The sequence below is a fragment of the Trichoderma citrinoviride genome, assembly GCF_003025115.1.
Source record: "Trichoderma citrinoviride strain TUCIM 6016 unplaced genomic scaffold BBK36scaffold_24, whole genome shotgun sequence".
Classification (NCBI taxonomy): Eukaryota; Fungi; Ascomycota; class Sordariomycetes; order Hypocreales; family Hypocreaceae; genus Trichoderma; species Trichoderma citrinoviride.
Window position 1 is genome coordinate 8581 of NW_020194732.1, and position 27505 is coordinate 36085.

Sequence of the window (27505 nt, forward strand, 5' to 3'; positions counted from 1 at the left end):
TTTTATAAAAGGTTACTATAGCCTTATATTTTAATAATATATAAAATCTTTTTTTTTATATAATTTAGCTAAAAGATAATTTAAGTAGTTTAATTTTTATTTTATTAAGGCTTTTAAGGTTAAAGTTCTTTAATATATTTAATACTAATATCCTAAAGTATACTTAGCTTAATAGCTAGAGGATGCTTCTTTTATATTAGCTTATTCTTATTAATTAAAAGAGGAGATAGTATTAAAAGCAGAGATAGTATTTAAGAATAGCTTTTAACTTCTAGGTTCTAGATATTAATTTTATAATTAAGAGTTTATAAAAATGCCTTAAGCATAAAGTATCTTACTATAAGCTTTATATTTATCTTTTTTAAAAAAAAGTATAAACTTTCTTTATAGTTTAGTTAAAAAGCCTTATAAGGTATTTAGTTAATTTCTTCTATAAGTATAAAGTAACAGTCCTTTTAAATAAACCTTAATCTTATAGCTAGTAGCTATAAGTAAGGCTATAAATTATATTTATTTTCTATTTTATAAGTTTTATCTTATTATTTAAAGATTAGCTATTTATATAAGTAAAGAGAAAAGAGGTTTTAAAGATTTATATATATTAAGTTATAAATAATTATAATTTTAAAAAATATAATAATTAAAGAAGTAGTTTAATATATTATTTTCTAGATTTACTTAGTAATAAGTAGCTTTATTAATATTAAGGCTAGTTATATAAGTATAGTATTATAATTTTAGTATATTTATAAATATCTTAATAATAAAGAGGCAGTAAAAAGTAGTAGAGTTCTATAGCCTAGGCTTATAACTTATTAAAATAAAAAAGTGTAATATTATATATATATTAATAATATATAAAGGACTTAATATAACTAAATATAAATATTAAAGGCAGGGCCCTTCTTATATATTAGCTAAGATTTATAAAGATAGACTAGACTAGGGTCACCCTGTAGTTTAACAGTCTTATAATAAGGAAATTTAGCGAGGAAGATGTGGCATCTGTTAGTGCTCCCTGTTGCAACGTCTCAACCACATACCTACATACAAACGAAAAGCAAGCTAACTGGTGAAATAGTGGAACATCATGTACCAGGGAGCCATCCCCGTCACCATCTACGTGAATACTTGCAATACAATTGTCGGCTACGATTATTTCGCGCCTGGCAGGCGCACGCGAGTTGTTACTGATTTCTTCAATATCCAGGTCAATTTGATCGCGTGATATTGGGGAAATCGAGCCGGTATAAAGAAAAGGCCAATGAGAGGGCACCTATAACTTCTTCGAAATTCTTTTCTTCGTCCTCACTTCATTGGCTTCTTTTTTCAGTTTGCCGTGCATGGGGACATATTCATCTGTATTTTAGCTTTTTACATCCGTAACTCATCAAGATTGTTACCAGCTTGGTACTGCCAAAGCTCCGATACGTCTGTCTGGATTCTCTGTGCTACGACAAAGCCGTTGTTATGTATTTGATGAAGCAAATGCCGCACATTGTATCGTTGTGGTTCATATCTGGCGTGCGCTCCAGCCATTCGCAGAGGAAAGAGAAGGATTGCCCCTGGGATATTCGATGTTTGTAGGATCTGATCGCACAAGTCTGTGATTATGGCCACATATGCGTCAATCTCAGGTTTGTCCAATTGGGGAACTGTCCCAGCTTCCCAACATGTGTAATAAGTAAAATTGTTGCAGTGAAAGAGTCGAACGGCGTAAAAGTTTGCAAGAGCAAGTTGAGTGAAAGGATCCGCGAACTCTGACGCCGGGGCATTGCCATCATACCATGCATTGAGTATCTGATTCAGCTCATGGCCTCTGCGAGCCAGCGCTGTGACGACGAGATTGCACAACCTTACGTCTTCTGGTATTGGCTCGACCTGCTCAAAAAGCCCGCTATGTGTGAGAAAGGGCTATTCTGGCGTCGGCTTTTCGTACTTACTGCTTGCTGAATGCAGATGTTTCAATCAATAGCTCGGTCATGGTTGCCATGAAGTCTGGAGGCCCAGTGTGTCCGTTGCCAGTACAGTGATGTAGCCTCCACTTGTGTTCCGACAAGAAGGTGACATCTCCGTACAAGATTGCCCTGTTTGCCTCGAGCACTCGGAATGCGCTAAAGAGTCTTTGTTGTAGTGGCGATGAGAGAGCGGGTCGGCCGGCAAGCTGCAAAGCTTTCGATGTGCCGTAGAACATGTGTCTTGCCCATCCCTCCCCAAAAGATTCGGACATCAACTGGGCCGCGGTTTAGCTACGTGGGTGGTGTATTTGACGGGCGTCAGAATCTTACCTCGAATAAGCCCGATAGAAAAGAGATCCATGCCACATCTTCGCATGCGACAGCATCGCGCATTTCCAATCGCTGTTGAAGTGACTGCAAGGCGCGGCCGTAGGAACGATACGCAACAAAGTGCGGTAACTCCTGTTCAGGAGACGACCTGACTGAAACACGTCTTCCCGCATCCAGGGCGCCAATTGCGACGGCCAAGTCCCGCAACGATGGGGACTTTTGCATCAATGGCATCAAATCTCGCGCTATATGAACAAAGTCCTCGCTGAACTGACATCTGGAAAGCGTTGCGGCAAAGCTGCTCCAGTACACATCATTTCTGTGTGTCTGTACCTGCAGTGGTAGCTTTTCAGCTTCTGCTAGGCTTTGATTCGGTGGCATATATTTGACGAACTTGACACCTAAAGCAGCAGTGTCGGGGCGCGATGCAGCTTGAGGAGCGCATATCTTCTCGGTTCGATTGCAATATTCACAAGGAAAGCCGCCTTGACACTGCCGATGATGCATCATGAGTACTTTGGTCTTCATTAGCCCTTACTAGGAAGAACACACCTTTATTCGCCTTCTCGCACAAGCCAGGCAGCGAGTGACTCTCTTGCGCTTATCCAACGGACCAATTGCGCGTTTCATGACGCAGAATCTGCTTCTGCTGGTTAGGCCTGATGTGTAGCTCGTCACTATCTATCGCTTGGGCAGCGTATGCACCGGGAATCGCTTGGACCTACACAAATATGTCAGTCGGTTAGAGCAAGTCACAATTGGTTATGTGCTAGGTTTAAAAGCTCACTGTCTGGTGCATCAAACACTGGAGCCGCCAAGAAGCCTCGATCCAGTCTCGTGGCATCGTTCCGCGGCAAACAGGAGGCGCCAAGTGCCTTGCGAGTGCGGAATATTCGTCATCAACTGGTCGCTCTTATTAGCGTTGAGTCATTAGCGGGAAGATCTGCGTAGGAGTTCGGTAGAGCTTGCCTGTGGCGGTGCCTTCAGGATCAATTTTGGCCCATAGGAATCTGCTTGGCCCAAGGCATGCTCCCCTGTAAAACACTCATACCTTCTCCAGACAAGAATAGCGGGGGTTGCCGAGCCGCTGTACAGGGTCGAGGGAGCAGGCAGTGAGCATGTGTCACATGATGTCACGGTCAACGACATGAGTATGGCGCTTACAACCCAAGATTGACCTTGCAGTGTTCTCTTTTCAATCCGATAGTCAAGAGCTATCGTTATAGCATGCGCTGTAGACATGAATGTGCCCGCGCCTTTGCTGAGTTCGAATGGTTGAGAACTGTAGGTACCTACTATGTTAGGTAGGTAACTTACACTTGGCGCAGAAGCTGTCTGGCTGACAACCTGATAGTAACGAGACTCCGACATAACTTCGACCATATGGAAAACATTAATTCGGGATTGATGGTATACGGCGCCGCAGGAAGATATACTTGCATATGAGACGTGGGAATTTTACTTTATGTCCTATAGGAGGGTGTACGTACATTCTTCAGCAGATATAAATTATATGTTCGGTGCATAGGGTAATTAAACGAAACGTAGTTTCGATTTGATTTGACTATCGGTACAAACAGAATGACGAGAATAAGAGAACGCCCTCAATAACTCAAAAGCAGGTGGCTGCCGAAAGTCAAGGAAGTAACTCATAAATCCTCTCCCACTCAACCATCCCACCCAGGTGCAAACCCGCCAGAAGATAAGGTAAGGTACGCAGTAAAACCGCTCCCGGATGACATCTGATACAGCATAGAATTAGGAAACGTAGTTAACGGTCAGCTCTCCGTTGTCGACGTTGTTGCCATCATCAGTAGGGACACTGCCGCAGACGGTGCAGCCGTGATCCGTGAGCCAGTCAAGGTACATCAAAGTCTGCTGCGTGGTGAAAGTGCGATCGCCGACATTCTGGTAGAAAGCGCAGATCTTGCCAGTGACGTGAGCAACGCAGCCGATTTGTTGACCATTGCCCCAAACGCCATCACCCTGTCCAGCAATGGTGTTTTTGAGATCGTCGATATGTCCGGCCGGGAGGTTTGCAACGCCTCCAACACTGCAGGTAGAGCTACCGCGGCAGTTGATACCCAAGCGCTTCGACAACTTGGAAACAGTTTCCATCTTGCCCACGGCGTGAGACTCAGATCCATGCCTCTTTCTAACAGTCTTGACCATGCCGGTATCGCGGCGCTTTGCATTGGTGACCATGTTGGCAGTCAACTCCCCGTTGTCGACATTATTGCCATCGTCCACAGGGATGCTGCCGCATGCTGTACAGCCATGGTCCATCAGAGACTGGACATACCAGACGGTCTGGGCCACAGTGAACGTTCGGCCGGTCTTCTGGTAGAATATACAGAGACTTGGATTGCCAATAGTGACGGAAGACTCGGTGCAGGCAATGTGTTGGCCATCAGAGAAGGTCTGGCTTTGGTCCATCGCTTTGATCTGGCCCAGGAGGTTTCCTAGAAGGCCCTTGTTGCTGGCGCAGAGACCACTACCTTGGCAGTTAATGCCCAAGGCGTTGACTGTGGAAGCAATGCCGGCAAGGGCGAAGAGTGTTCTGCCGAAAAACATGATCGAAATCTTGATACGTATGGGTGAAGTAGTGATCTGAGAGTTCGGGATGCTGTGGATGATGTTGGAGTTGATGGTGATGGAGGAATGGTTCTTTCTGCAGAGCGCGCGAGTGCCTTATTTATATCTTGAAGACCACGAAGTTAACGGTAAGACTGTCTAAGGATACCAATGCCCTTCACCGGGCGTCTACATGAATGCGAAGGGAACAAGGGTCAACCCATTATGTTACGGTCCGGATGTAGTTACAAGTTGCAACGCAGAATGGAGAGATCGGCAAGAAAGTCAGACTTGGCTGCGTCGGTGGATGTTTGTTCTGTCAGACTCAATTTGTCTTGCTACCCACACAAAGCGTTTTGCAAAAGACAGCAAAATGAACATGTGCATACGCCAATGCAATACGCACAGTCTCGCAGACCAATTAGCCTTGCTCATGTGTGCGCAATATTGGACTCGGTGTGCTGATCGTTTCTCGATTGTCAATTTTTCGGCAAACCGCTTGCCGCAGTCTGGGAATGTACCCACAGGACTTGACTCGTTCCCCGGGGATGCAATAAGCATCAACCCCTGAGACTGAGAATCAATTCCAAGATCAGAAGGTGCTTCAACATAATCACGACTTGGAACCTCAGGTGTACCAAGACTCCACGATACCACGCCGGCAACAATTTTCCGTGTTGAAGGGCGATGGTTCTTATTGCTTCGAACCTCAGCCCAACTGCGGAAATATACTTGACCGAGCTTTGATAGTTATGAGTCAGGTACAGACGAATAATGAGACTCATGCATGGACGACTTCCGTAGGACCAAGGAGCGCTTTTTTTCAATTTCAAAATAATCTTTCTTGCAGTTGGCTGTAGTTGAATTCCATCTTCAGTTCTTCCCGAGCAGTCGTACCACTCTTAAAATGACGTCAGTGCATAGAAAAGGGGCATGCCCAACTCCACGTTGTGGAAATAAGAGCAAGCATTATGCTTATCTGGCTGTCAGCGATCTTCAGCCCGGCACCTGGATGCAATGTGCTGTATGAATATACTACATGGCTAGAACTTTTGGACTCCACATCTGCAAGAGACAAACTATTTATACGTACGGAGTATGGACGAGCGAGGACAGAGAGTGGTCAAGGCTTTCCCGATGCCTGTAAATACTACTAGGCAAGATCTATCATAATATTCAGACAAATTCGAAATGCTCAGCCTTTGCATTGTATATCGCGCCCGACTATGAGACTGCAAATGAATTTGTATACAGTTAGCTTCCTAGACAGTACCCGTATCGATATCTCTTGAACCCAAGTTTCCCTATGAGGCATACCAACGTGCCACTACGTACGGTACCTTTATACGATACTCTTCTCGACATGAATCGCTGTGTCAGGGGAAAGACCCGTTATAGCTAGGCTTTGATCCCCCATAGACGTCGATCGCTTCTTACTACCCCCTGTCTCCCTCAGCACTAGCATGGGCGGGATGAAATTATCATTGTAGACCGTCAACCAGAACATAGCCTCATGGAAGCATGTGGGTATTACGTAGTAGGAATTGTTGTATGTTAGAGTGCTATAGGAAAACAGCATTTCGCCGTCTTGGCCGTCCAGATTGTCGGATCGCCTCATATTATTGGTGGATTAGATGGTCATCGCCAAGCCACTGTCAGGGATCGGTCGATATAGATCTGGAAGGCCGAGTCATTGAACGATCCCTCACTGGCACGTGCTTCGCGTTGTTTGCTCCAAATGTCAGCATCATGTGGAGCTGTCCCATGGACGGAATCGCAGATGTTATTCGTTGAGAGGCATTTGAATTGCATATGCTACACTGTCCAGCGCTACTTTACAGGCATTAGTCATAGTGTTACACTTCAGTCGATGTCTTCGCCCGCTCACAGAACATTCTAACAGACCAGCTTGGCTGTTTGTATTCTTTTGTTTCTCACAGTCTTTCTCTTCGAGTCCGTCGCAAAGCATGCGGTAAATACATATACAGGCTATACAGAATGCGTGTGCTGTAATTCTTTGTGGCCATGGCAATCAACTCAGTATTTTGCGGAACAGTTGATCAAATAGGCGTCAGGCAGACAGTGCTTCTAATACAGTCCCATTGCTTGACAACCTTACCGCTGAGGGCCTGTTCACTCTCGACATCATAGCCTAAGAAAAATAGATCAGCCTGTCACTTAGAATCCCAATTGTAACCGAATTATTGGCAACTCCGCATGTCTCGGTTTTTCATGTTAATAAGGAAGAGAAGCAGAAAGAGAGGCCCCTTGCTATTCTCCTTGATCTTTCAGGTGTAATGTTCGTGTATCGGCAAACCCGGTGACATGTGAAACATCATAATTTATTATTTTGTCTCTGGCTGATTAAGGCAGAATAGGATACACGACTGGTGTATAAGCTTCAGGGGAATGCATGTTCGGAGGCCATAGGACGCATGCACCGGCAGCTACATTCGGCATATTCCGCGCCATCGCCTACTTCTACGACACAGTGTGGCATCTCGAAGGTGGATGCCCTACTCATGCGTTCCTCGGATTTTCATGTGTTAGTTGAGAGATGGGCTAGCATCATTACCCTATATTCAAGTCTCGCAGGTATTGTTGTTGTTGTTGTTGTTGTTGTTGTTGTTGTTGTTGTTGTTGTCTATGGGAACAGAGAAAGAGACAATTTGGCCTTGGCCTAATAGAGTACTTGATAAGCACATATTACCAGTTGGGTGTTTTGCAAATGTAAACAATTACCATTTGAAGTCACGACTTATAGATACCTGGATAAGGTAGGCTATGGACCGGCCCGCACGTGGCCTGTCTATTGTTTGAGATCCGCTCATGTACAGCTGAATGCCGGAAAACAAAACACGAGATCAGAAGTCAAGATAATACTAGGGTTCCATCCGACGTTTACAATACCCTACTTCCACATTGTGCGGGGTCAGAAATGCTCATGAGCATTGGTTTTCAGTATCCGACGGGAGTGTCGCAAAGCATAGCGGCTAGACGCCGAATGTGCTGGCTTTAATTGCCATGATGCCCAGCGAGGCCGACTGACGTCACTTGATCCATTCGGAGTCGCATAGTATTAATTGAAAGAGGTCTGTTGAACGGACCAATGGTAACTAAACATGGATAAATTGTTATCAAGGATCAAATACCTACTCACTACATGTTTAGTCTTCACGGTCTGCCACCTATCCCGTCCACTTCCTCTTCAAACTGGCCTCTATGCTCTTGTAAATAACATCTCAACGCTTGGCCACAGCACAGGGGTCTAGGATTATGGTAAACAGCTAATGCTGGAGAGTTAGCAGACCTGGTCGGTAAGGCCAAAGGTTATAGTCTCCTCCAGAATCTGTCGCCCTCCCTTGGTACAAGAACTGCAAGTTGCAAGGGTCAATAGTCATCGTTTGATCAGGGTTGCTGCGAATGAGATCGCCATGACTGATGTCGTTTGTCCAGGTGGCGCCACTGTTCGCCTTGCCGGCGAACGGTTGACTTTCGGTCGTGGCTTGCGGAGTCCATGCGCCGCCGAGGTTAGTGGCTGTAAATGACCGGAAATAGCGTCCATTTGCACCTATTGCCTCGACTATCATGAGATATTGCTTCTGCCCTTGAACGGTGTAGACTTGAACCGCCTCAAACAGACTGTTTCTTTCGTCACTCAAGACTACTGTTGACGACGAACCGAAGCTTCCGGGGAAGTTCCCAATAGGCATGCTCGCTCTGTAAATTTTTCCATCGTCTCCCGCGAAGAACAGATACATGTTCGTGCTGTCGCCGATGACTGTCTGGTCCAGCGGGCTAGAGCCTGAGATGCTGCCAGAAAAGAGCGGCTGTGGCGAGGACCATCCGGTGACGCTGGACGGATTGTTTGACGTCAAATAGGAAAAGGTGGTCGGGCCCCATTGATACGCGAGTACCCAAATACTCTTTGGGGCAAAGTAGAAGACGGTTGGAGCAACAGTACCCGGAGTCATTTTGTTCTGGCTCGCCGTTGCCATATCAGACCAGTCGCTGAACAGACCAAAGTTCATCGAGCCCCAGGCTGTTCCTGTGTCATGCGTCGACCCCCACACGAGATGCTGGCCATTATACAAGACATGAGAGAAATCTTTCAGTGAGACCCAGCCTGATATCGGACTGGCCAACGCGCCGGTCGAATTCCAGCGGTACGTAGACGGAAGAGTGCATGCTGTAGGTGCTGCTACGGCGGCAGTCCCAAAGCTCAACACCAACCCGATGAGTGCTGTGAGCTTCATCATAGTCTTTTGTGCCTAGAGACAATGGAAACCGATGAAGGTTAAGATGAGAACGGCGGCAACAGCTGGGTTCCCATAGGGTTTAAATATAACTATGCGAGCTCGCATTGCTCACTCAGGATTCTACGTTCTCGACTGGATTTCTTTAGTCAAGTACAAAATTGCGCTGTAAATATTATAATCGCGTCTTAAAGCCGGTAGGCTCTTCAGTGATCGCTACTGCTATATATCAATGTTGCAGCGACTAACAGAAAAGCGCCCCAATGGCCTTTCCACTTCACACACCATCTCCACCCTGCGGAGGCAGTATTCAAGGCAATTTCAGTAATTTGGAGGTCTTTGTAAATATATGACGGCTAAATCATCGGCCTTCAAATCAACCGCTCTTCATGTATTCACGTAAGAAAGTAGCTGATGTACAGCGAAGTTTTTAACCGTTTCGATCTACCATTAGGCTATTTGATGATGTACTATAGGCGCTCAGTCACTCCGTGCGATTTCCATGCAGACTTATGAAGTCCTCGCCGTGGGGCAGTTATGGCATGTGACTTAAATTCCATTATTAACGTAATCGAATCGTCAACAGAAGTATCGTCTGTAAATATGAGCCTGAATACGTTTTGCAGACAACTGGCCGGTAATTGGCGAGATGTGGCATGCTTGTAGCCTCTCAACAACTGCTACCAGAGTGCTGAGTTGCAATATCCATGTGGTTGGGATATGCGGAGATTAGCAAGCCAGATGTTGACGAAGAAGAGGACATGTCCCATGCGCTATAGAAAATAGTAGAAACGCTAAAAGTCCGGCTGTCTTTACTCTGGTTGAAATCACTGCTAATAGTCGCGCTGCAAGCATTGAAAGGACCTGTTTGCACGACCGCTAACAGCTTGCTGGTCCCTATGTATTACTACCTTACTCTGTAGGTAGGACACGAGGTAAAGTGCCTGGCTGAAGAACCACCCATGTATGACACTGAAATAGGGAGGCACGGAGGAGAGGAACTTGGTTTCCGTACCCACAAAGACAAACGCCGGAATCCCTAAACGTTGAATCTGAGTTTGTGCGTGCCTGGGACAGAGAAATTCCAACCTTGATGCCCGCTCTCATGTAGGGGCCATGGAAATGCGAAACCTCAATACCAACCTTCTGAGAAGCAAACAACGGCGTGCCTCCAGCCGCCGCCGTTTCGATGCAGCCAAAGTCTCGCAGAGCTCGACCCACGTGCGTACACAATGGCGGTCAAGGACGTACCATGCATCATGGTCTGTATACACATCTCCCATTGAACAAGTCTTGCACTGGGAATCACTACAAGCTGCACCCGTCCGGCAAACGCGGCAATAGGGTCGCTACCGATCTCCTCTAATATTCCCGCATGCAATTTTGAAAGGCCTTCTCCATGGCTTCGGTGAGCATAATAAATCTCAGCGCATGATGGATTGCAGGCTAACTGACCCGTCTTCGCTGTTACGAGATATTGACGCACTATGCACAGAAGTCAGGAATGAGAGGCATACAAATCACAGGCGTCTCTGGCCTTCACCCAGTGACCCAGATTCAAGGCTCTTCGTAGTGAGTTGTCTGGTAACTTGTAGCAGTTGGCAAACATATTTCATCCAGTAGATTCCCCGAACTCGCAACTCATTGGGCACCATCGCGCGCATGGCGGCATTGGTGATCTCGATTACCGGAGGCTATCATTTACGCTAAGCCCTACAGACAGCGCTATAGCGCCGCTTGTTTCTGATGGATGCAATAGAATGGGCAGTAGAAAACACGTGGGCGCTTAAAGACTGGACTTCGGTGAACCAAAACAGCGTGAATCAAGAGCATCTCGACAACCTGCCTGAACGGGAACGAAATGCGTGGTGAAGCCCCGCAAGCTCTCGTCGCGGGGTTACATAGGGCGTAGAGACGAGACTCAAGACAAGGATAAGAGATTTTCAGAGCACGCGTAGAGCTAGCCACTGGACTTATAAATAAGGAAGATAGACTCAGTATCTGTGACAATTTCATTGACAACACTATTGTTTGCCAGCCATCACATCACATATTTGCCAAACATGAAGCACATACTGGGAAAGGTCGTGTCTGCGGCCCTACTTCTGCCCGCCGTTATGGCAGCGGATGGCCCCATGGTTCCTGACTACGAAGTCCATCTGCTAATGGACCCCTCTGCTGTTCTCGGTTCCGACTTCAAGCTCACGCCCACTGTTCTCTCCACCTTTGCCATGCCAACGACTGTCACAAAGATCAACGTACAATACCTTGACACAACTACCGAAGACTTTCATGTCAATGGATGGAGCTGCCGCATCCGCAACGTTGAGAACAAGAGCGGCTTTGACCTCACGTACAAGTGGCGTCTACCGGTCAGCAACGGGGACATCAACGGGGCGCTGAACACGGCTTTCAGCGACGGCTGGAACTCGGGCCAAGGCAACTACGATGCTCAAATCGACTGGCTGTATTCTGCTCAGACGCTCTCTATTCAGAGAGACTATTCAGCGTCATCACAGGGATACAGCGGCACGGACGACCCAAACGAGAAGGACTCCCGCAACATGCTTGAAGACAACGCCCCGGGCATGTTTGACGACTGGGTCTCGGACGGCTGGGGTACCAGTCTGCTGAAGAGCGCCGTTATTTACGGCCCAATTCTGACCAAGCGCTCCACCGGAACGTGGAATGGCCTGGAACTCGACATTGAGGTGTGGCCGATTGAGAACTCGAGCGGCACTGGGATCGAGTACCTTGTTGAGGCCTCTTTCAAGACGGATGACTATGATACAGCTTCAACGCTGCGCGATCAGCTGATCACACTCCTGCAAAACAATGGCTGGTTCTTGGCCGAGAGCGTGTCGAAGGAGGACCTGGTCATGGAAAACTACCACCCAACATCTTAGGCTGTGATGTATCAGCAAAGCTCGTGGACCATACCTACATACACAGCTTTGAGTACAGATTTTCGTCAATATACCCTAGACTTTGTACATATTCAATCGCTGCTATTAAAGCTCTGTTAACACCCCCTGGTCCTGCAGATGGAGGGCAGAGGTCGCTTCCCCTTATAACTTTAATCTATCGCCGCCCTTACCCCCCCTCCTATATGCCCTAGGATTATCCCTGCTTATAGCAACTACGTCTGCCTAGGCCTAGCACTTCTGCTACTTAGTAAAGATAAGGCTGCTATAGCCTATAATAATTAGCTTAGCCAGCTGCCTTATATAAATATAGTTAATTACTTTAATAGCTCCTTATTAAAAGGGAGGGCTAGCTAAAAAGCAGCTATAGTTATTTAAGGCTACTAGCTTATTTATAGCAGGTATAGCATACTGCAGTTTACTAAAGTCTTTAATATTAAAATCTTTAAGGCCTTTACTATAATCTACACTATAGTAAAACTCCTTTATAAAGCTTAATAACTCCCCTTTTATTAATAACTACGCGCTACTTACTACTTCCTTAATAACTTAGTAGTTATAGCTAGGCTATAATATATACTATTAAATAGCTTTTAGCAGAAATTCCTTAAATTTTAATGCCTTACTTATACCTTAAGTTATTTAAAGTGCTAGACCTTAGTCTTATAAGTCCTTAGCTATAAAGATATCTTTAAGAATAAAAAAGCTAACTTCTTTATTAAGCAGGGTATAGTATACTAACCTTTAGCTATATACTTATTACTAGCCTTCCTTAAGTATAAAAATAAATCTTAAAAAAAGGAGCTAGCCTTTAACTATTAAGAATAAATAGCACTATAGCGCTATAAGAACCTAGACCTCCTTTAAAGATAAAAACTAAAAGAGCTTTTTATCTTATGCCTTATACTTTACTACTTACTAATTAAAAGATCTAGCTATAGCTCTTACTAGTTATATTATAATTATATAAGCTATAATAAAAATACTATTTATATTTATAAATGCTTAAAAGCTATACTGTCACAACCTAACACTTATAGTTATAACTAAGGACTACCCTTAGCAGACAGTACTAGATAAACATTAGACTAATTAGCTAATTAGGAATAGATTATTAAATCCTTTAATAATCTAAGGGATAGATTATCTCTTATATAAATAATCTAGGAATAGGATTATTTAAATATTAAATAATCTAGACAGAATAACTAGCTATATAAGGATTTATTTATAACACTTATTTAAATAGTTTAAGTAAATAGCTATTAATATAGTAATTAAATTAGAATTAGTTTATTATAATCTACTAGCTATATAACTATTTACTATACTTAAGACCTAACCTAACTTTCTGCTAATATAAACCTAAATAGCTCTCTTAATTAAAGCTATTCACTTAAACAGTTTATCCTTTAGGAAATATATATTCTTATTAATTATAAGAACGCTAGTTTATTATATATTAATAACTCTTATTTAGGAAGTTACCTTAGACTTTTAGGTAATATCTTATAAGGAGGTGTTACTTAGAAGTAATAGTAATAAGTTAATATAGCAACCTTAATATAAATAGACTTTAAGCAAGTAGTTAAAAATGCAGCTCTTTAATAACTTATAGCTTTTAAAGCCTTAGTTTAATAAATAAACTAAGAATGTATTTAATAATAAGATAAAATTACAGTCTTATAAGCTTAACTTAATTAATAACAGTAAGCTCCTGTTATATAACCTGCACTAGTTTAATAACTAGTTATAAATCCTCTAGCCTAGAATATTACTATGCCTAAGTAACCTAAAGAGATTATTAAACCACTAATGCCAGCTATATATAACAGAGATATAAAAAAGACTAAAGCATTCCTTATAAATATAAAAGCATACTTTAGGTACTTTTACTTTTTAATAACTATAGCTACTAATAAGATAAAAGTAAGTATTACTGCCTTATAACTTAATAAGATAGTAAAAGATTAGTTTAAACCCTTTTAATAAGACTTTAAAGCCACTATTAATAACATAACTTAACGCAAGGCTACTATTATTACTATTTATACTAGCTATATAGAATTTAAAAAGTAACTTAAGATAATTTTTAAAGCTATTAATAAAAAGAAGGAAGCTAAGAACTAGCTCCTTAATCTTAAATAAAAGGGATTATGCTTAAAGTTTACTGCAGAATTTATATAAATTAATACTAAAATAGATATAGATAATACCTTAAAGAGAGTGCTATACTATTAAGGATTAAAATTTAAAGTAAAAAATAAACTTATATAAGATAAACTCCTTAGCATATTTAAGAACCTCTTAAAAAAAGCAACTTAAATTAATAATTAATTATATAAGTAATATAAGGAATAAAGTTTAAAAAAATAAGGGAATAATAAGCCTTTTTAATAAAAATACTTTACTAATTAAAGAAAGAAATAAGATATTGCCTTAAGTAATAATAAGAAACCTAGTCTAATAGATTTAGACACTATTAACTAGAAGAAGCATAATTAATAAAACATTAAATGCTTTAATTATAAAAAGAAAGGATATATTAAGAAGTTCTACTATAGCCTATTAAAAAAGAATAATAGTAAATAGTAGTTACTAGTACTTAAACTATAAGATAAGAAGTCTATAAATACTATAGCACTTACTATAAACTATAAAAGTCTTAATTAAACAGTATGCTATAATAATAATTACTTAATTTACTTTAGTAAGAAATAGGGATTAAGATAGTTTTTAAAGAAACTAAGGAATAAGAAGTATATTAACACTCTTACTATTTAACTATTAAGTAATAAATATAGTAATAATAAAATCTCTAACTTAAATATAATAAAAGCTAAAGAATTTATAATCTAGAATAAGAACTAGGAGATATCTTAAAAAGAATAATAAGAAATAGTTAAACTTAATAAGATTTAAAAAGCTATAAAAATAAAATAATTAAAATAAGAATATTATAAAGGATATAGATCTTAAGATATTAATAATACTAAATATAATTACAGTTATTATTTTAATAATTAAGAACTAGTAATCTCTAATATAATCCTACTTTACCCCTTAACTAATAAAATAGCTAAAAGAGCTATAAATAAGCCTATACTATATAGTAAGGAAACTAAAAGAGGATTAGCACTAGTAACCTTTATAAAAGTAGCTATTAGTAAGAAATTATAAAATAAATAATAACTATAGTACTATTAAAGCATAAATAATTTAATAATATTAGATTTTCTCTTTATAAAAGCTAATATAAAATAAGACCTATTTATTATAAAATATAGTAAAAAGGATAGAGATAACTATAATAAAGTCTTCTATTAGGACTATATTATAAGTAAAGTTATAAATTAGCATAATTAAAAGTAATAAATAATATATAAATAGCATAAGTTTACTCTTTATAATAAGTACTACTATAACTTTTATAATGCATACTAATAGGCACTTAAAAAAGTAAGCAGAAAGCTTATATAAAGCAGGTATAATCTTATAAATTATATAATAAGGATAGGTAAGTATAATAAAGTACTTAATCTATAAGATATTAAGTAATACTACTGCTTAATAAGGCACCTTAAACTAAAGCAAGGCTGCTATTAGTATAAAAAGTACTATACTTATAAACTAGAAGTTATTTAAATATAAATAAATATTAATAATATTAGCATAAAGGATAGTATAATAAAAAACCACTACCTTAACTTAATAAAGATAAACTCTAATTAAAAGAATAAGTTTTTAATAAAAGGAATACTAAAAAGGCATATAGTTATTATATATATTAATAGCAGAGTAATAGCAAGCTATATTACACCTTAGCTAGTTAACTGCCTATAGCTGCTAAACTATTTAAAGGAATACCTATACTTACTTATAAGTATTAAGGCATAGAAGTTTTTATATAATAAAGGGATAGTTAATTAAGAGACTAATTACCTTAACATTAGCTTTTATAAGCTTATTAATTTATTTTAATTTAATATTATAAATATCTAAAGGTATAATCTCCTTTTAAAATATAATTAGTTAAGAATATATAATTTAATAATTAACTAAGTAAAAGGCTATATAAAATAGCAAAACTACACTTAACTAGAAGAAGGAAAATAAAGATAATAACTAGATTAAGATAAGCTATAGAATATTATAATATCCCTAGCCCTAGCGCTAAAAGCTACTGCATTATATAATAGAATAATATAACTACTTAGAAAAGCTATAAAAATATTAAAAACATAAGAATTAAAAAAATAAAGAAAAAATAAAAAAACTAAAAAGGCTAAAAGAATACTACTAAAATAAGAAAAGGCTAAAAGAATACTATAAAAAAAGAAAGTTAGATTTAATAAAAAAGTAAATATTATACTATAATACTATAATAATTAATAAAAAGGCTTATAAAAACAAGCTAAGAGAACACTTAATATAGTATTATAAGACCTATATTTTATTAATATAATAATAGAAAAGGTAAAGGATAGTAAGCTAAAGGATAGAATAGCTAATATACCCTGTAAATACTATAAATTTTAAAGAGTATTCTAAGAAAAACTTAAAATAAGGTTACTATTAAATATAAAATAAGACTATAAAATTAAACTAAAAGATAAGAAGAACTTAATATTTTATAAAATCTATAATCTTAACTAGAATAAACTTAAGACACTTTAAGACTAGATTAATAACTAATTATAAAAAGGATATATTAAACTATTAAAATTATTAGTAAAATACCTTATAATATTTATACTAAAGAAAAATAGAAAATTATAACTTATTATTAACTACTAAAAACTTAATAAGATTATAAAGAAAGATATTATACCTTTATTATTAATAACTAAAATCAGAGACTAGTTATTTAAAGTAAAATAGTTTATAGCACTTAACTTTAAAAGAGCCTATAACCTTATTTATATTAAACTAGGAGATAAATAAAAAATAGCATTTAGAATATGCTATAGATTATTTAAATGCTTAGTAATGCTATTTAAATTAACTAATATACCTATAATATTTTAAAAAATAATTAACTATATATTAAAGGAATTTATTAACTTATTTATTATTATTTACCTTAATAATATTTTTATTTTCTTAAAAACTCTTAAAGAATATAAAAAGCATATTGCTTTTATATTAAAAACACTAGAGAAAGTAAACCTACTAGTAGAACTAGAGAAATGTTAATTTTACTAATAGAAAGTTATATTTCTAGGATATATTATTATGCTTAGAGAAGTATATATAGATTTTAAGAAGCTTAAGGCTATTAGTAAATAGTAACTGCTAAAGAATATAAAAGAAGTCTAAAGCTTTTTAAGACTTGCTAATTATTATAAATAATTTATTTAAAACTTTTTAAAGATTGCTATACTACTTATAGAACTTATAAAAAAAGAAAGGAAATTCTTATAAGCACTTAATATATAAGAAGCATTTAATATACTAAAAAAGGCTTTAACTAGTAACCTAGTATTAGTTATATTTAATCTTAAAAAACTAATTACTATTAAAGTAAATGTATTAGATTATACTATAAGAGGAGTACTAAGCTAACTAGATAAAAATAAGAAACTATAACTAGTTGCTTATTTCTTAAAAAAGCTATATAGGCTAGAATTATAATACCTTATTTATAATAAGGAATTTAAAGTAATTTATATAGCACTTAATAAAAAATACTAAAGAAACTACTATTAAGGAAGTAAATTCCTTATAATAATCCTTATAGATTATAGGAATATTACTTACTTTACTATAATATAGAAACTCTTATAAAGATAAGTTAGGTATTATAAACGCTTATTAGAATTTAACTTAATTATTAAGTATTATAAAAGAATAGAAAATAGTAAAGCTAATATACTTAGTAAGAGACTAGACTATTTTTAAGAAATCCTAGATATATAAGTATAAGTACTATAGTATAATAAAGACAGAAACCTAGTACTAAAAATAGTAAACACTATATTTATAATTAAAAAAGACAATCTAATTATTAATAATATTAAAGAATATATTAAGAACTAGACTAAAGAATAGTTTCTAGAAGGTACCTTTATAAAGAAGGGTTACTTAATAATAAATAGACTTATCTAAGTATTAAATAAACTATAAAAGAAAGTAGTTAAGATAATTTATATATACTTAATATATAGATATTAAGAAATAAGAAAAACCACTTAGTAAGTTTAATAATACTATAAATTTAATAGTATTAAGAAAATAGTTTAAAAGGTTATTTTAAAATATATTATATATAAATAAGTAAAAGCAAGACGCTATTTTCCTTATAGAAAGTTATAACCCTTATAGGTTTTAATATAGCCTTAGGAATTAATCTTATTTAACTATATTATTAAGCTTTTACTTTTAAAGGAATTAATAATAGGAAAAACTTAAAATAGCATTTTTATAATAGTTAATTAACTAATAAAAATAAGCTACTTTATCCTAGCTAAAGAAAGTAGTATAGCTAAAGACTTAGCATACTAGTTTTAAAAATATATTTATACTAACTATAAACTACTAAATAAAATTATTTTTAATAAAGGATTAATATTTATCTTAAAATTTTAGTAATTACTTATAGCTAGATTTAGATTAAACTATAAAGTTAATACTGCTTATTATTTATAAATAAATAAATAAATAAAAAGGATTAACTAAATTATTAAAATATACTTATAATACTATATTAACCTTAAATAAAATAACTAGGTTAAATACTTACTAATAGTATAAATCTTATATAATAGTATACTAGTAGAATTAATAAGGAAATCTCTATTTTATATAAACTATAGATTTAAACTAAAAGCATTTTAACCTTTAAGGCAAGGTAAAAATGCAGAAAAAGTAATTATTATAGCAGATTAACTAAAGAAACTATATAATAAAATAAGAATATAACTTAAATTTATATAAAAAAGAATAAGTAAGTATATAAATTAAAGAAGAATTAAAGGACTAATTCTTTAAGAAAGAGATATAGTTTACTTACTTTAGTATATATATAGAGAAAAATAACTAAATATTAAAATAAATTAGCTAAGTAATAAGCTTAACTTTAAGAAACTTAGACTATATAAAGTTTTAAAATAAATTAAAGAAGTTAACTATAAACTTAACCTCCTGCTTAAAAAAGGATAATAAGAATAAAGTATATATAATATTTTCTATATATTACTACTTAAAAAAGCAGTAGTAAATAAAGAAACAGGCGAAATTATTTATAATAAAATTATAATTAAAAGTAAAGAACTTAAATATAAAGTTAAATAAATACTTTAAATAAAATTTAATAAAGAAACCTAATAGCTAAAATATCTTATAAAATAGAAAAATTATAATAAAGCTAATAATACTTAAGAATCTATTAAGTATCTTAAACACTTAAAGGCCTTAGTTAATAATTTTTATTAGCAGTTAAACTTATAAAGGTTAATAAAAAAAGATCTAACTTAAATTAAGACTAATTAATAAGGTTAATAAAAGAAGCTAGGATATTAGAATTTATTAAATTAGGCATAGATGCTATTACTTAATAAAAGGCCTCTGCCTCTTTATGCTTAATATAATCTAGCTTTTCTAAATCTATAATACCTTATATAATAGCATAATATATCTGCTTATACTATAATTATTTTTATTTTTAAAGTTATAATACCTTTATAGCTACTTTAGCAAAAGTATCTTTAGTAGACTTAAGCTCTTCTTTTAGATAGAAATGCTAAGCAGATACTTAGTTAAGCTAATTAGTAGTAAGACCTTAAATATTATAGTAAGATTTATTTAGTTATATATATTTAGAATAATATAATAAATTAACAGTAGATAAAAGACATTCTTTAAAGTCTTTAAAAATATAAAAGGAATAATACTTATTTATTTTCTTAGCGCTATAAATAATAAAATTAAAAAGACTTTTATGCTTTTTTATTTTTAAATAAAGACTTTTTCTTACTCTCTTTATTATTATTAAAAGTAAGTTAGTATATAAATAAAATAAAATAAAGAGATAAAAAATGCACTTATTAAAGAGCAGGGCACTTATAAGATTATATAGGAATACTAGGCAAGGCCTTAAGGATAAGGCCTATAAGAGAGGGATATTATATTATAACCTAACACTTATAGTTATAATTAAGGACTACCTTTAGTAAATAGTACTAGATAAATATTAGACTAATTAGCTAATTAAGAATAGATTATTAAATCCTTTAATAATCTAAAGGATAGATTATCTCTTATATAAATAATCTAGGAATAGGATTATTTAAATATTAAATAATCTAGATAGGATAACTAGCTATATAAGGATTTATTTATAATACTTATTTAAATAGTTTAGGTAGATAGTTATTAATATAGTAATTAGATTAGAATTAGTTTATTATAATCTACTAGCTATATAACTGTTTACTATGCTTAAGACCTAACCTAACTTTCTGCTAATATAAACCTAAATAGCTCTCTTAATTAAAGCTATTTACTTAAACAGTTTATCCCTTAAGAAATATATGTTCTTACTAATTATAAGAATGCCAGTTTATTATATATATTATATCTTCTATTACTTTAAATTTACTTATGCCCTTCTTTACCTCTTTTACTTTAAAAAGAGTATAACTGCATTCTTACTTAGCCTTTAAGGCTACTATACTTTTTAAAACTTTTTAAAATAAGTAAAACCTTATAAGGTTATTAATATCTTAAAGGATATTATTATAACCTAACACTTATAGTTATAACTAAGGACTACCTTTAGCAGATAGTACTAGATAAATATTAGACTGATTAGCTAATTAAGAATAGATTATTAAATCCTTTAATAATCTAAGGGATAGATTATCTCTTATATAAATAATCTAGGAATAGGATTATTTAAATATTAAATAATCTAGATAGAATAACTAGCTATATAAGGATTTATTTATAATACTTATTTAGATAGTTTAAGTAGACAGTTATTAATATAGTAATTAAATTAGAATTAGTTTATTATAATCTACTAGCTATATAACTGTTTACTATGCCTAAGACTTAACCTAACTTTCTGCTAATATAAACTTAAATAGCTCTCTTAATTAGAGCTATTTACTTAAACAGTTTGTCCCTTAAGAAACACGTGTTCTTACTAATTATAGGAACGCCGGTTTATTACAGATATGCCTCCTTTTAAAGGATAAAATGCCTTTAATAATAGCTATTTTTATTAAATATATATATAGCTATAGCCTGCTTACTATAGCTAAAAAGGAATAATATAATAGCCTGCTAATAGTCCTTTCTTTTACTTTAACTAAACTATAAATATAAACTAGTAATATTAAAAGAAAAAAGAGTAGCTATATATATTTTTATTAGCCTTTTTAATCCTTTATTAACCTAATTATTATTATCTAGCCTAAATAAGCTACTTAATATATAATTAGTATTATAAGGTTAAAAGGAGGAAGAAAATAACTAAGGGCTTTTATATTAATCTATATATTATACTCTTTTATTTTCTTTATATTATGCTTATATGCCTTAAGTAGTCTTATATCTAGTATATTTTATATATTTAGTATATAGCTAGCTTAGGCCGTCTACTTTACTCCTTAAGGAGACTTTAATATTTATTATAGATGTTAATATAAAATAAACAAACAAATAAACAAACTGCTATTAAAGCTTAGGGCGTATGGCTCCATGGTGTTTTTCCCCGTCTCCTTGATTGGAATGGAAACTAGTAGCGATAAGCCTTGCCATAAAGGCAACTCCACGGTCCGTAGAGCAAAAAAATGTCAGCTATCGCACTCTATGCACTAACATCACACGCCTTAAGATCGCAATCCTTCCACTTCTTGTTTGGGAAGACAGTTCATTGCATATATATCCAAGCACGTATGACTATGTACAATGTGTATTTACAATATATAGCAACTGCCTCTCCCAATCGAACCTCTCGTCATACTCAACGGACCACTGGTGCACCCTCCGGGTCGGTGCCTTAGCTGGAGCCCAGCAAAACTGCGCTTAGCAGTATTGGCACGCCGTTGGGGGACAATAGTTGTGATTGCAGCTGAAGCTGCAGAGGCCCAGATAGCTATCATCCTCTCCAGGCAAGGGACATCCGTTGCGCCCATTGGTCGCCGGTGGGTTAACCGGAGCGCCATAGGCAGTGCACTTGCAAGGACCGGGAGGGCAGTAGCCGAAGCTGGCAAACGTTAGCTGAGATAGAGACAACGCGATGGGACATGGGTCAACTCACTTGCAGCTGAAATTGCAGAGGCCAATATAGTTGCCCGACTGGCCGTCAGCAACCGTGCCGGCCACACAGACTTGGCCAGGCGGCGGCGTGCTGACCGGCGGCGTAGAAGAGCTGGAGCGAGACGAAACCGGCGTCGACGAGAAGCGGGTCGTGGATCCGGGCGGAGAGGTGGAGCGAGTGGTGGAAACGGGCACCGAGGAGGCGGGGCCGGACGTGATGGGCGGGTTCGTCCCCAGCGAGGGCTTGGCCTGACAGGTCGTGACGTGCAGTCCGATCGTCAGGGAAACAAGGCCGTCAGCCCCCAGCGGGTCGTCAAAGCCGGCGGGCACCGTTCCAACGTACGGGTTGAAGTTGTAGATGCCGCACGGGCACACGTTGGCAATGTCCATCAGCGACGTGCTGCTGAAGACGGTCTGCCCGTTGCGGGACAGCGCGAACTTTTGCTGGCCAAGGTTGGCCGGCACCTCAAACAGGTTGGCCCCGGCAATGCCCTGGAACGTCTGCGTCACGCCGCCCGACGTCACCGTCACAGTGCCCGCCGACTTGAGCAGCGCCACCACGTACACCGTGTCGTCCATCGTCTGCCACCCGTCGGGCCGGCCCATGAAGTAGTTGCCGCTGCCGTTGTTCGCGGGCCGGTTCGACGTCGTGTCTGTCGCGTCGCAGTCCAACGCTTTCAGGTGTCTGCGGTACCAGTACACGAGCTGTTCATCCTGGATGTACTTTGTCACGTCCGTGTCCCGGTTCTTGTACGCCGCGATAAACGGCTTCGACAGGTCCAGGAACCCGTCGTGCGGCATGTCGTTGGTCCATTTTGAGTTCCCATCATCATAGTGTCGACTTTTGAGAGGCCCGAGATAATGGCTCTCGCCGTAATCATTCCAGGTGATGAGCTCGACCATCTGGAAGCCCTGGGCCAGCACCTCGCGCCAGCGGTCGTAGATGAGCGATCCGCCCGGGAAGACCCAGTTTTTGCTGTACGAGACCTCGGGGCCGAAGTGAGTGAAGAACCAGGGCGAGACGGGGGCCAGGTAGGGCTTGCCGGCCAGCCAGCTGCGGTACGAGTTGTCGCCGTCGGCCACGGTGACGTTGTGGCCGGGCTTGGGAGCCTTGTTGTTTCCGTCGTTGTCCCAGGCCTGTGCAGCGCGTCAGTATATGAGCATCCCTCGAGTCACGGCGCTTGTACTTACCATCCAGTTCAGGGCGCCGTCGATGGTGGAGGGGGAGGACTGTCCGGGGTGGAAGTTGGGCACAAAGTACACGTTGCTTCCGGCCGCGCTGCGCAGCGCATTCACGTCGAGGCCGTCGCCGGCAAACGACGACGCAAAGGGTCGGTTGTCGACGTAGAGCTGTGCGGGCCGCGACGCATACTGGGCAATCTTCTGGCCAACGCCCGCCGCGTTGCCGGGACTCCACCAGTTGAAGTCGAAGGAGATGAAGACCTTCATCCCGGCGCGGTCGGCGGCGTCGTACGCATAGCCGAGCTGCTGGTCCGTGTACCCATCGACGCCAATGTTCAGCGCAAAGGCATCGATGCCCGCGGCCTTGGCGCGCTGCATATCGTCGTCATAGTCACTGCTCGAGGTGCGATCGCCACATATTCCAATCTATATCGATGCCGGTATGTTAGTCTTGATGTTCCTGAGTGTGCTATGAGGATGACTATGGATGGTGCTCGGATAACCCCCGGTCCATAGTAGGACGGCCCAACACACCATAAAGTGGCAGAATACAAGCCTGTCTGCGCTGCTGGCCCGTTCCTCGAGTGAGCGGACGGCGACGTTGGCAGGCGCGGCGGCCACGAGGGAGGAGAGAGCTGCGGCGACAAGGGCGCCGAGCCCGAGGCGGCGGACAACGCCCAACATGGCGGGATTGGAGCTGATGCTATGTGGATAGACGGGGCGGGTGGGCTTGGTCGACCCGTTGGCTTGGAGACATGGATCGGAGTCAGGCCTCAGGCGGCATCTTTATATGCTTCGTCTCAGGCAGATGGCGGCTCAGGACCGCCATTGGCGCCGCATGATCAGGCAGTTGATGATAGAAAGTCGGCAGATGGTCCTCGTAGGAGCCGATATGGATACGCAGGCCTGAGAAAGATGGAAGCGCGTCGAGATCGGTCCGACCTGGGCTCCTGCGTAGAATGCCGAGATGCTGCTCTTCGGCCGTTTGGAGGAAGAGTGTGGTGACAGCGAGGAGGGACTATATCTCAACGCCAAGAGCAAATAGGATGCTCGCTAACAAGGGCCTCCTCCGCGTGCTTTAGCGCAGGCACAAGCATACCTACTGGTGGATGGACGGGGCTTTGAACTGGAACCGGCTAGCCGTGGCCCGATACTACTGGTGGTGAGTTTAGAGTAATGTCTACAAATACAGTAAATTAAGCTTCTTTATTGCCATAAGCTTCTCCTCTACGCCTTGGGATCTTGCAGCTAAAGCGCCGAGCATTGAACCGAGCTCCATGGAAAGTGGGCGATGATCCGTCGAGCGGCAAGCGTCGCTGCAGTCCAGCCGGACCACGGATCCTGCCTCGCTTTGAGATGTACGGTCGTGGAGGTAGCGTGGGAAGCAGAAAGCAACACAGCTCTGGAGCTCAATGGGCAAACCAGATGTCAGTCAATTCAAACATGGAGGACTTACTGCGGTGGCCGAAGAAACAGCCAAGTCTCTCCCTTCGTCTCAATGGCCGGCGTTCACTCGTGTCCCACGGCGGCTTCCAAGTTGTAAGCTCCAAAGGTCCCCAAACTCCTCCGCCACCCATGCATTTCCCGGCTCCCCGCAACGGTTATGGCGTCCGGATCTGCAACAAAGCCAGCGATCGTAAAGGCGGGTTTGCTGTATGTAAGGAGAAGACATCAGCTGAGTTGATCCCCCGCAATTTCACCCTTGCGCATAGAGAACTAGCGCTATGGAGTTGCATTGCTGGCAACGCAACGTCAATGCTATTAGTATGTTCCTAACATTGAACAACCTCTCTACAGCTTCAATTATCCTCGTCTGCCGCCTTCCTTTTACAGTCAAGCGCCTCCGGAATGCGTACTACTACTACTACGTGTCTACCTAGTAAACGGTAAGCAAACTCCTTCAACCTGTCTATAGCCGCTCAACCCACCTTATCAACCTCATTAGAAGCCGCGCTTAAGGCCCACGCAATAAAATACGTACTATAAGCAGTCGACATGTAGTCGGCTTGCCGCTTCTGCTGCAGGTGAAGATGGTGTCCTGCACCCCGCGTGACTGTGAACCCCGCTCAAAAAACTCCCGTCAATTCCGTGGCAATTTATGGAGAATAGCGGATGAGCCCGACGGACCGGATAAGCAAACCCGTTCGGCAGCAATATTGAACCCGGACGAGTTAGAGCTGGTGCTTCAAACAGCCCGCAGCCAACACCGGTTAATAGAACAAGGACTGGACTGCATGTACTGGCTCTCAGCAGTGCTCAATACTGCAAGACATTTCTCCTGCTTAGTCGATTGGTGTCATTCGTTTGGAAACCCGGATCATGATCAACCTCGGCATACAGAGCGCGTCTGATCGGACTTCCGTAGGGGACGATTTCTATCCCGTAGGGTTCCATGTTTCTTCACGGCCCGAGTCACCGCTGTTAGCAATGCTACGCTGAGTGTGATACTCCATCCAGCCCGCATCATGCTTAATTCTGCCTGAATGGAACTTATTGACTGCGAAGAAACTTGGAGAGACGAGACTCAGGGCGGCATATATTCCGACGGCATGTAACCTTACACACTGCAACGCTGAGAAGCTCACAGAAATATACCGCGGCAGACTTCTGCATCTGCCTGGGGTTGTATTGCTGCCTGAGCCAGAGGAGATCTAGAACTATGTCTGCAAGTAGTTGGCCAATGAGCTGGATGAAGAATAAACTACATTCTGCTAGTATACTTCGATTCTACGGCGATTCCTGAGCAATTCTTGCCCTCCGCTTCATGTAGCTAATTTAAAGTTTGAGCAGCGCGTAAGGAGCGAAAAAAGAAAAAGCCATAGGAAACAAACCAGATATACGGAGTTCCCAGTGAGGTGATTCGTATCCTGTTCAGCCTTTGGCAGTCTACGGAAGCCGCAGGGATCGTACGAGCTGTCGAGCTACCTGTTTCGTATCATCCAATCGAATTGGCCATATAGAGACTCAAGCACGGCCTCATACAAGTCATTCGTCTATTGACCAAGCCGCTCCACCAAGTAGCACCGAACTAGCCCTCTTTCTCTGGATTAAGATGGTATTACTTTCGGGCCTAAGTCTCTCCGAGACCTGAAGGTAGCCCGTGGTCCATCACGTCGTCTGTATTACTACTTAATTGGAATATCCGAGAGTAACGCGTCTAATAACTGCTTGGGATTGCCTCTGCATTATCATCAATGCTCATATGGCCGTAATTGGACCGAATCGCGCGAACGAGCCATGCTGTCATAGGCGTATGGAGCAAAGAGCGCAGATGGCAATATATCACGGCGCTACGAAAGTAGGTCGAATGCTGGTCTGCAGTTGGAATGCGCTTTAAACGAAGCAATATAAGTTTGTAAAACAGGAAATAATATTGACAGCCTTTGGTAATAGGATATCAGGGGGCTACAACATAGGCACATGCAATGAAACAGACAAACGCAAGGTAGAGCTTTCTATTAGACGCCCAATTTATACCAAGCAGAAAATACAATCGTTGGAGATATTGATATGCGATGTTGATGTCCTCCATCATATACGTCAGTATGCCTTCATCACTGCATCGTTCTATCCCTTCTAGCAGCTAGTAGTCCACTTTCCTGGTAGTGGTATCATCTAACCCCATGTAACGTGCTGCTTATGCATAGAATAGAATAGAGTTTCTTGTATATGTGAGGATTCATGATGAAGCGGAGGCCCATTAGCGTTCATTCTGGTGAGGCCAACGTGATCAGAAGCTTCGATGCCTTCGCAGATGTATTGAGATGCTAATGTTATCTTTTCTCAAGACGAAGCAGCTGCCAGATATTGCTGTTATATGTCATACAACCTACACACTCACTTTACTGGGGCGAGGATATTAATCATACTACAACTGTCTTATAAGAGTCAACTGTCCGCTCTGATAGGGCGAATGGTAATATTGTCTGTCTTTCGGTGTATAAACCATAGGCAGCGCCTTGCGATAACTCCAAAGTCAGCGGAAATGGGACCATTGTCATTGTGCAAACATTTT

General features: G+C 39.3%; 7 protein-coding genes across 7 annotated transcripts; 3 read left to right on the top strand and 4 right to left on the bottom strand.

Annotated features, from left to right (window-relative positions):
* Positions 1–996: 996 nt before the first annotated feature.
* BBK36DRAFT_9033 (hypothetical protein) lies at positions 997–1228 on the top strand (the record flags this gene model as incomplete). The annotated part of the gene is made up of 2 exons (XM_024898583.1): positions 997–1020; positions 1082–1228. 2 exons carry the CDS (start codon positions 997–999, stop codon positions 1226–1228), a joined length of 171 nt encoding a protein of 56 aa, XP_024745014.1.
* Positions 1229–1374: 146 nt separating this feature from the next.
* On the bottom strand, positions 1375–2194 carry BBK36DRAFT_1131177 (hypothetical protein; the record flags this gene model as incomplete). Its single annotated transcript, XM_024891931.1, has 2 exons — positions 1375–1897; positions 1944–2194. 2 exons carry the CDS (start codon positions 2192–2194, stop codon positions 1375–1377), a joined length of 774 nt encoding a protein of 257 aa, XP_024745015.1.
* A 1852-nt stretch (positions 2195–4046) lies between these two features.
* On the bottom strand, positions 4047–4862 carry BBK36DRAFT_1173224 (killer toxin; the record flags this gene model as incomplete). The annotated part of the gene is made up of 1 exon (XM_024895840.1): positions 4047–4862. The coding sequence occupies one exon, from the start codon at positions 4860–4862 to the stop codon at positions 4047–4049; it is 816 nt and encodes a 271-aa protein (XP_024745016.1).
* Positions 4863–8145: 3283 nt separating this feature from the next.
* On the bottom strand, positions 8146–9121 carry BBK36DRAFT_153227 (glycoside hydrolase family 62 protein; the record flags this gene model as incomplete). Its single annotated transcript, XM_024897613.1, has 1 exon — positions 8146–9121. The coding sequence occupies one exon, from the start codon at positions 9119–9121 to the stop codon at positions 8150–8152; it is 972 nt and encodes a 323-aa protein (XP_024745017.1). The 3' UTR covers positions 8146–8149.
* A 2060-nt stretch (positions 9122–11181) lies between these two features.
* Positions 11182–12024, top strand: BBK36DRAFT_1131117 (hypothetical protein; the record flags this gene model as incomplete). Its single annotated transcript, XM_024891923.1, has 1 exon — positions 11182–12024. The coding sequence occupies one exon, from the start codon at positions 11182–11184 to the stop codon at positions 12022–12024; it is 843 nt and encodes a 280-aa protein (XP_024745018.1).
* Positions 12025–22074: 10050 nt separating this feature from the next.
* Positions 22075–24174, bottom strand: BBK36DRAFT_1131143 (carbohydrate-binding module family 24 protein; the record flags this gene model as incomplete). The annotated part of the gene is made up of 4 exons (XM_024891926.1): positions 22075–22255; positions 22310–23445; positions 23500–23916; positions 24025–24174. 4 exons carry the CDS (start codon positions 24172–24174, stop codon positions 22075–22077), a joined length of 1884 nt encoding a protein of 627 aa, XP_024745019.1.
* A 672-nt stretch (positions 24175–24846) lies between these two features.
* On the top strand, positions 24847–25448 carry BBK36DRAFT_24244 (hypothetical protein; the record flags this gene model as incomplete). Its single annotated transcript, XM_024897983.1, has 3 exons — positions 24847–25254; positions 25288–25376; positions 25406–25448. 3 exons carry the CDS (start codon positions 24847–24849, stop codon positions 25446–25448), a joined length of 540 nt encoding a protein of 179 aa, XP_024745020.1.
* Between the last annotated feature and the right edge of the window lie 2057 nt (positions 25449–27505).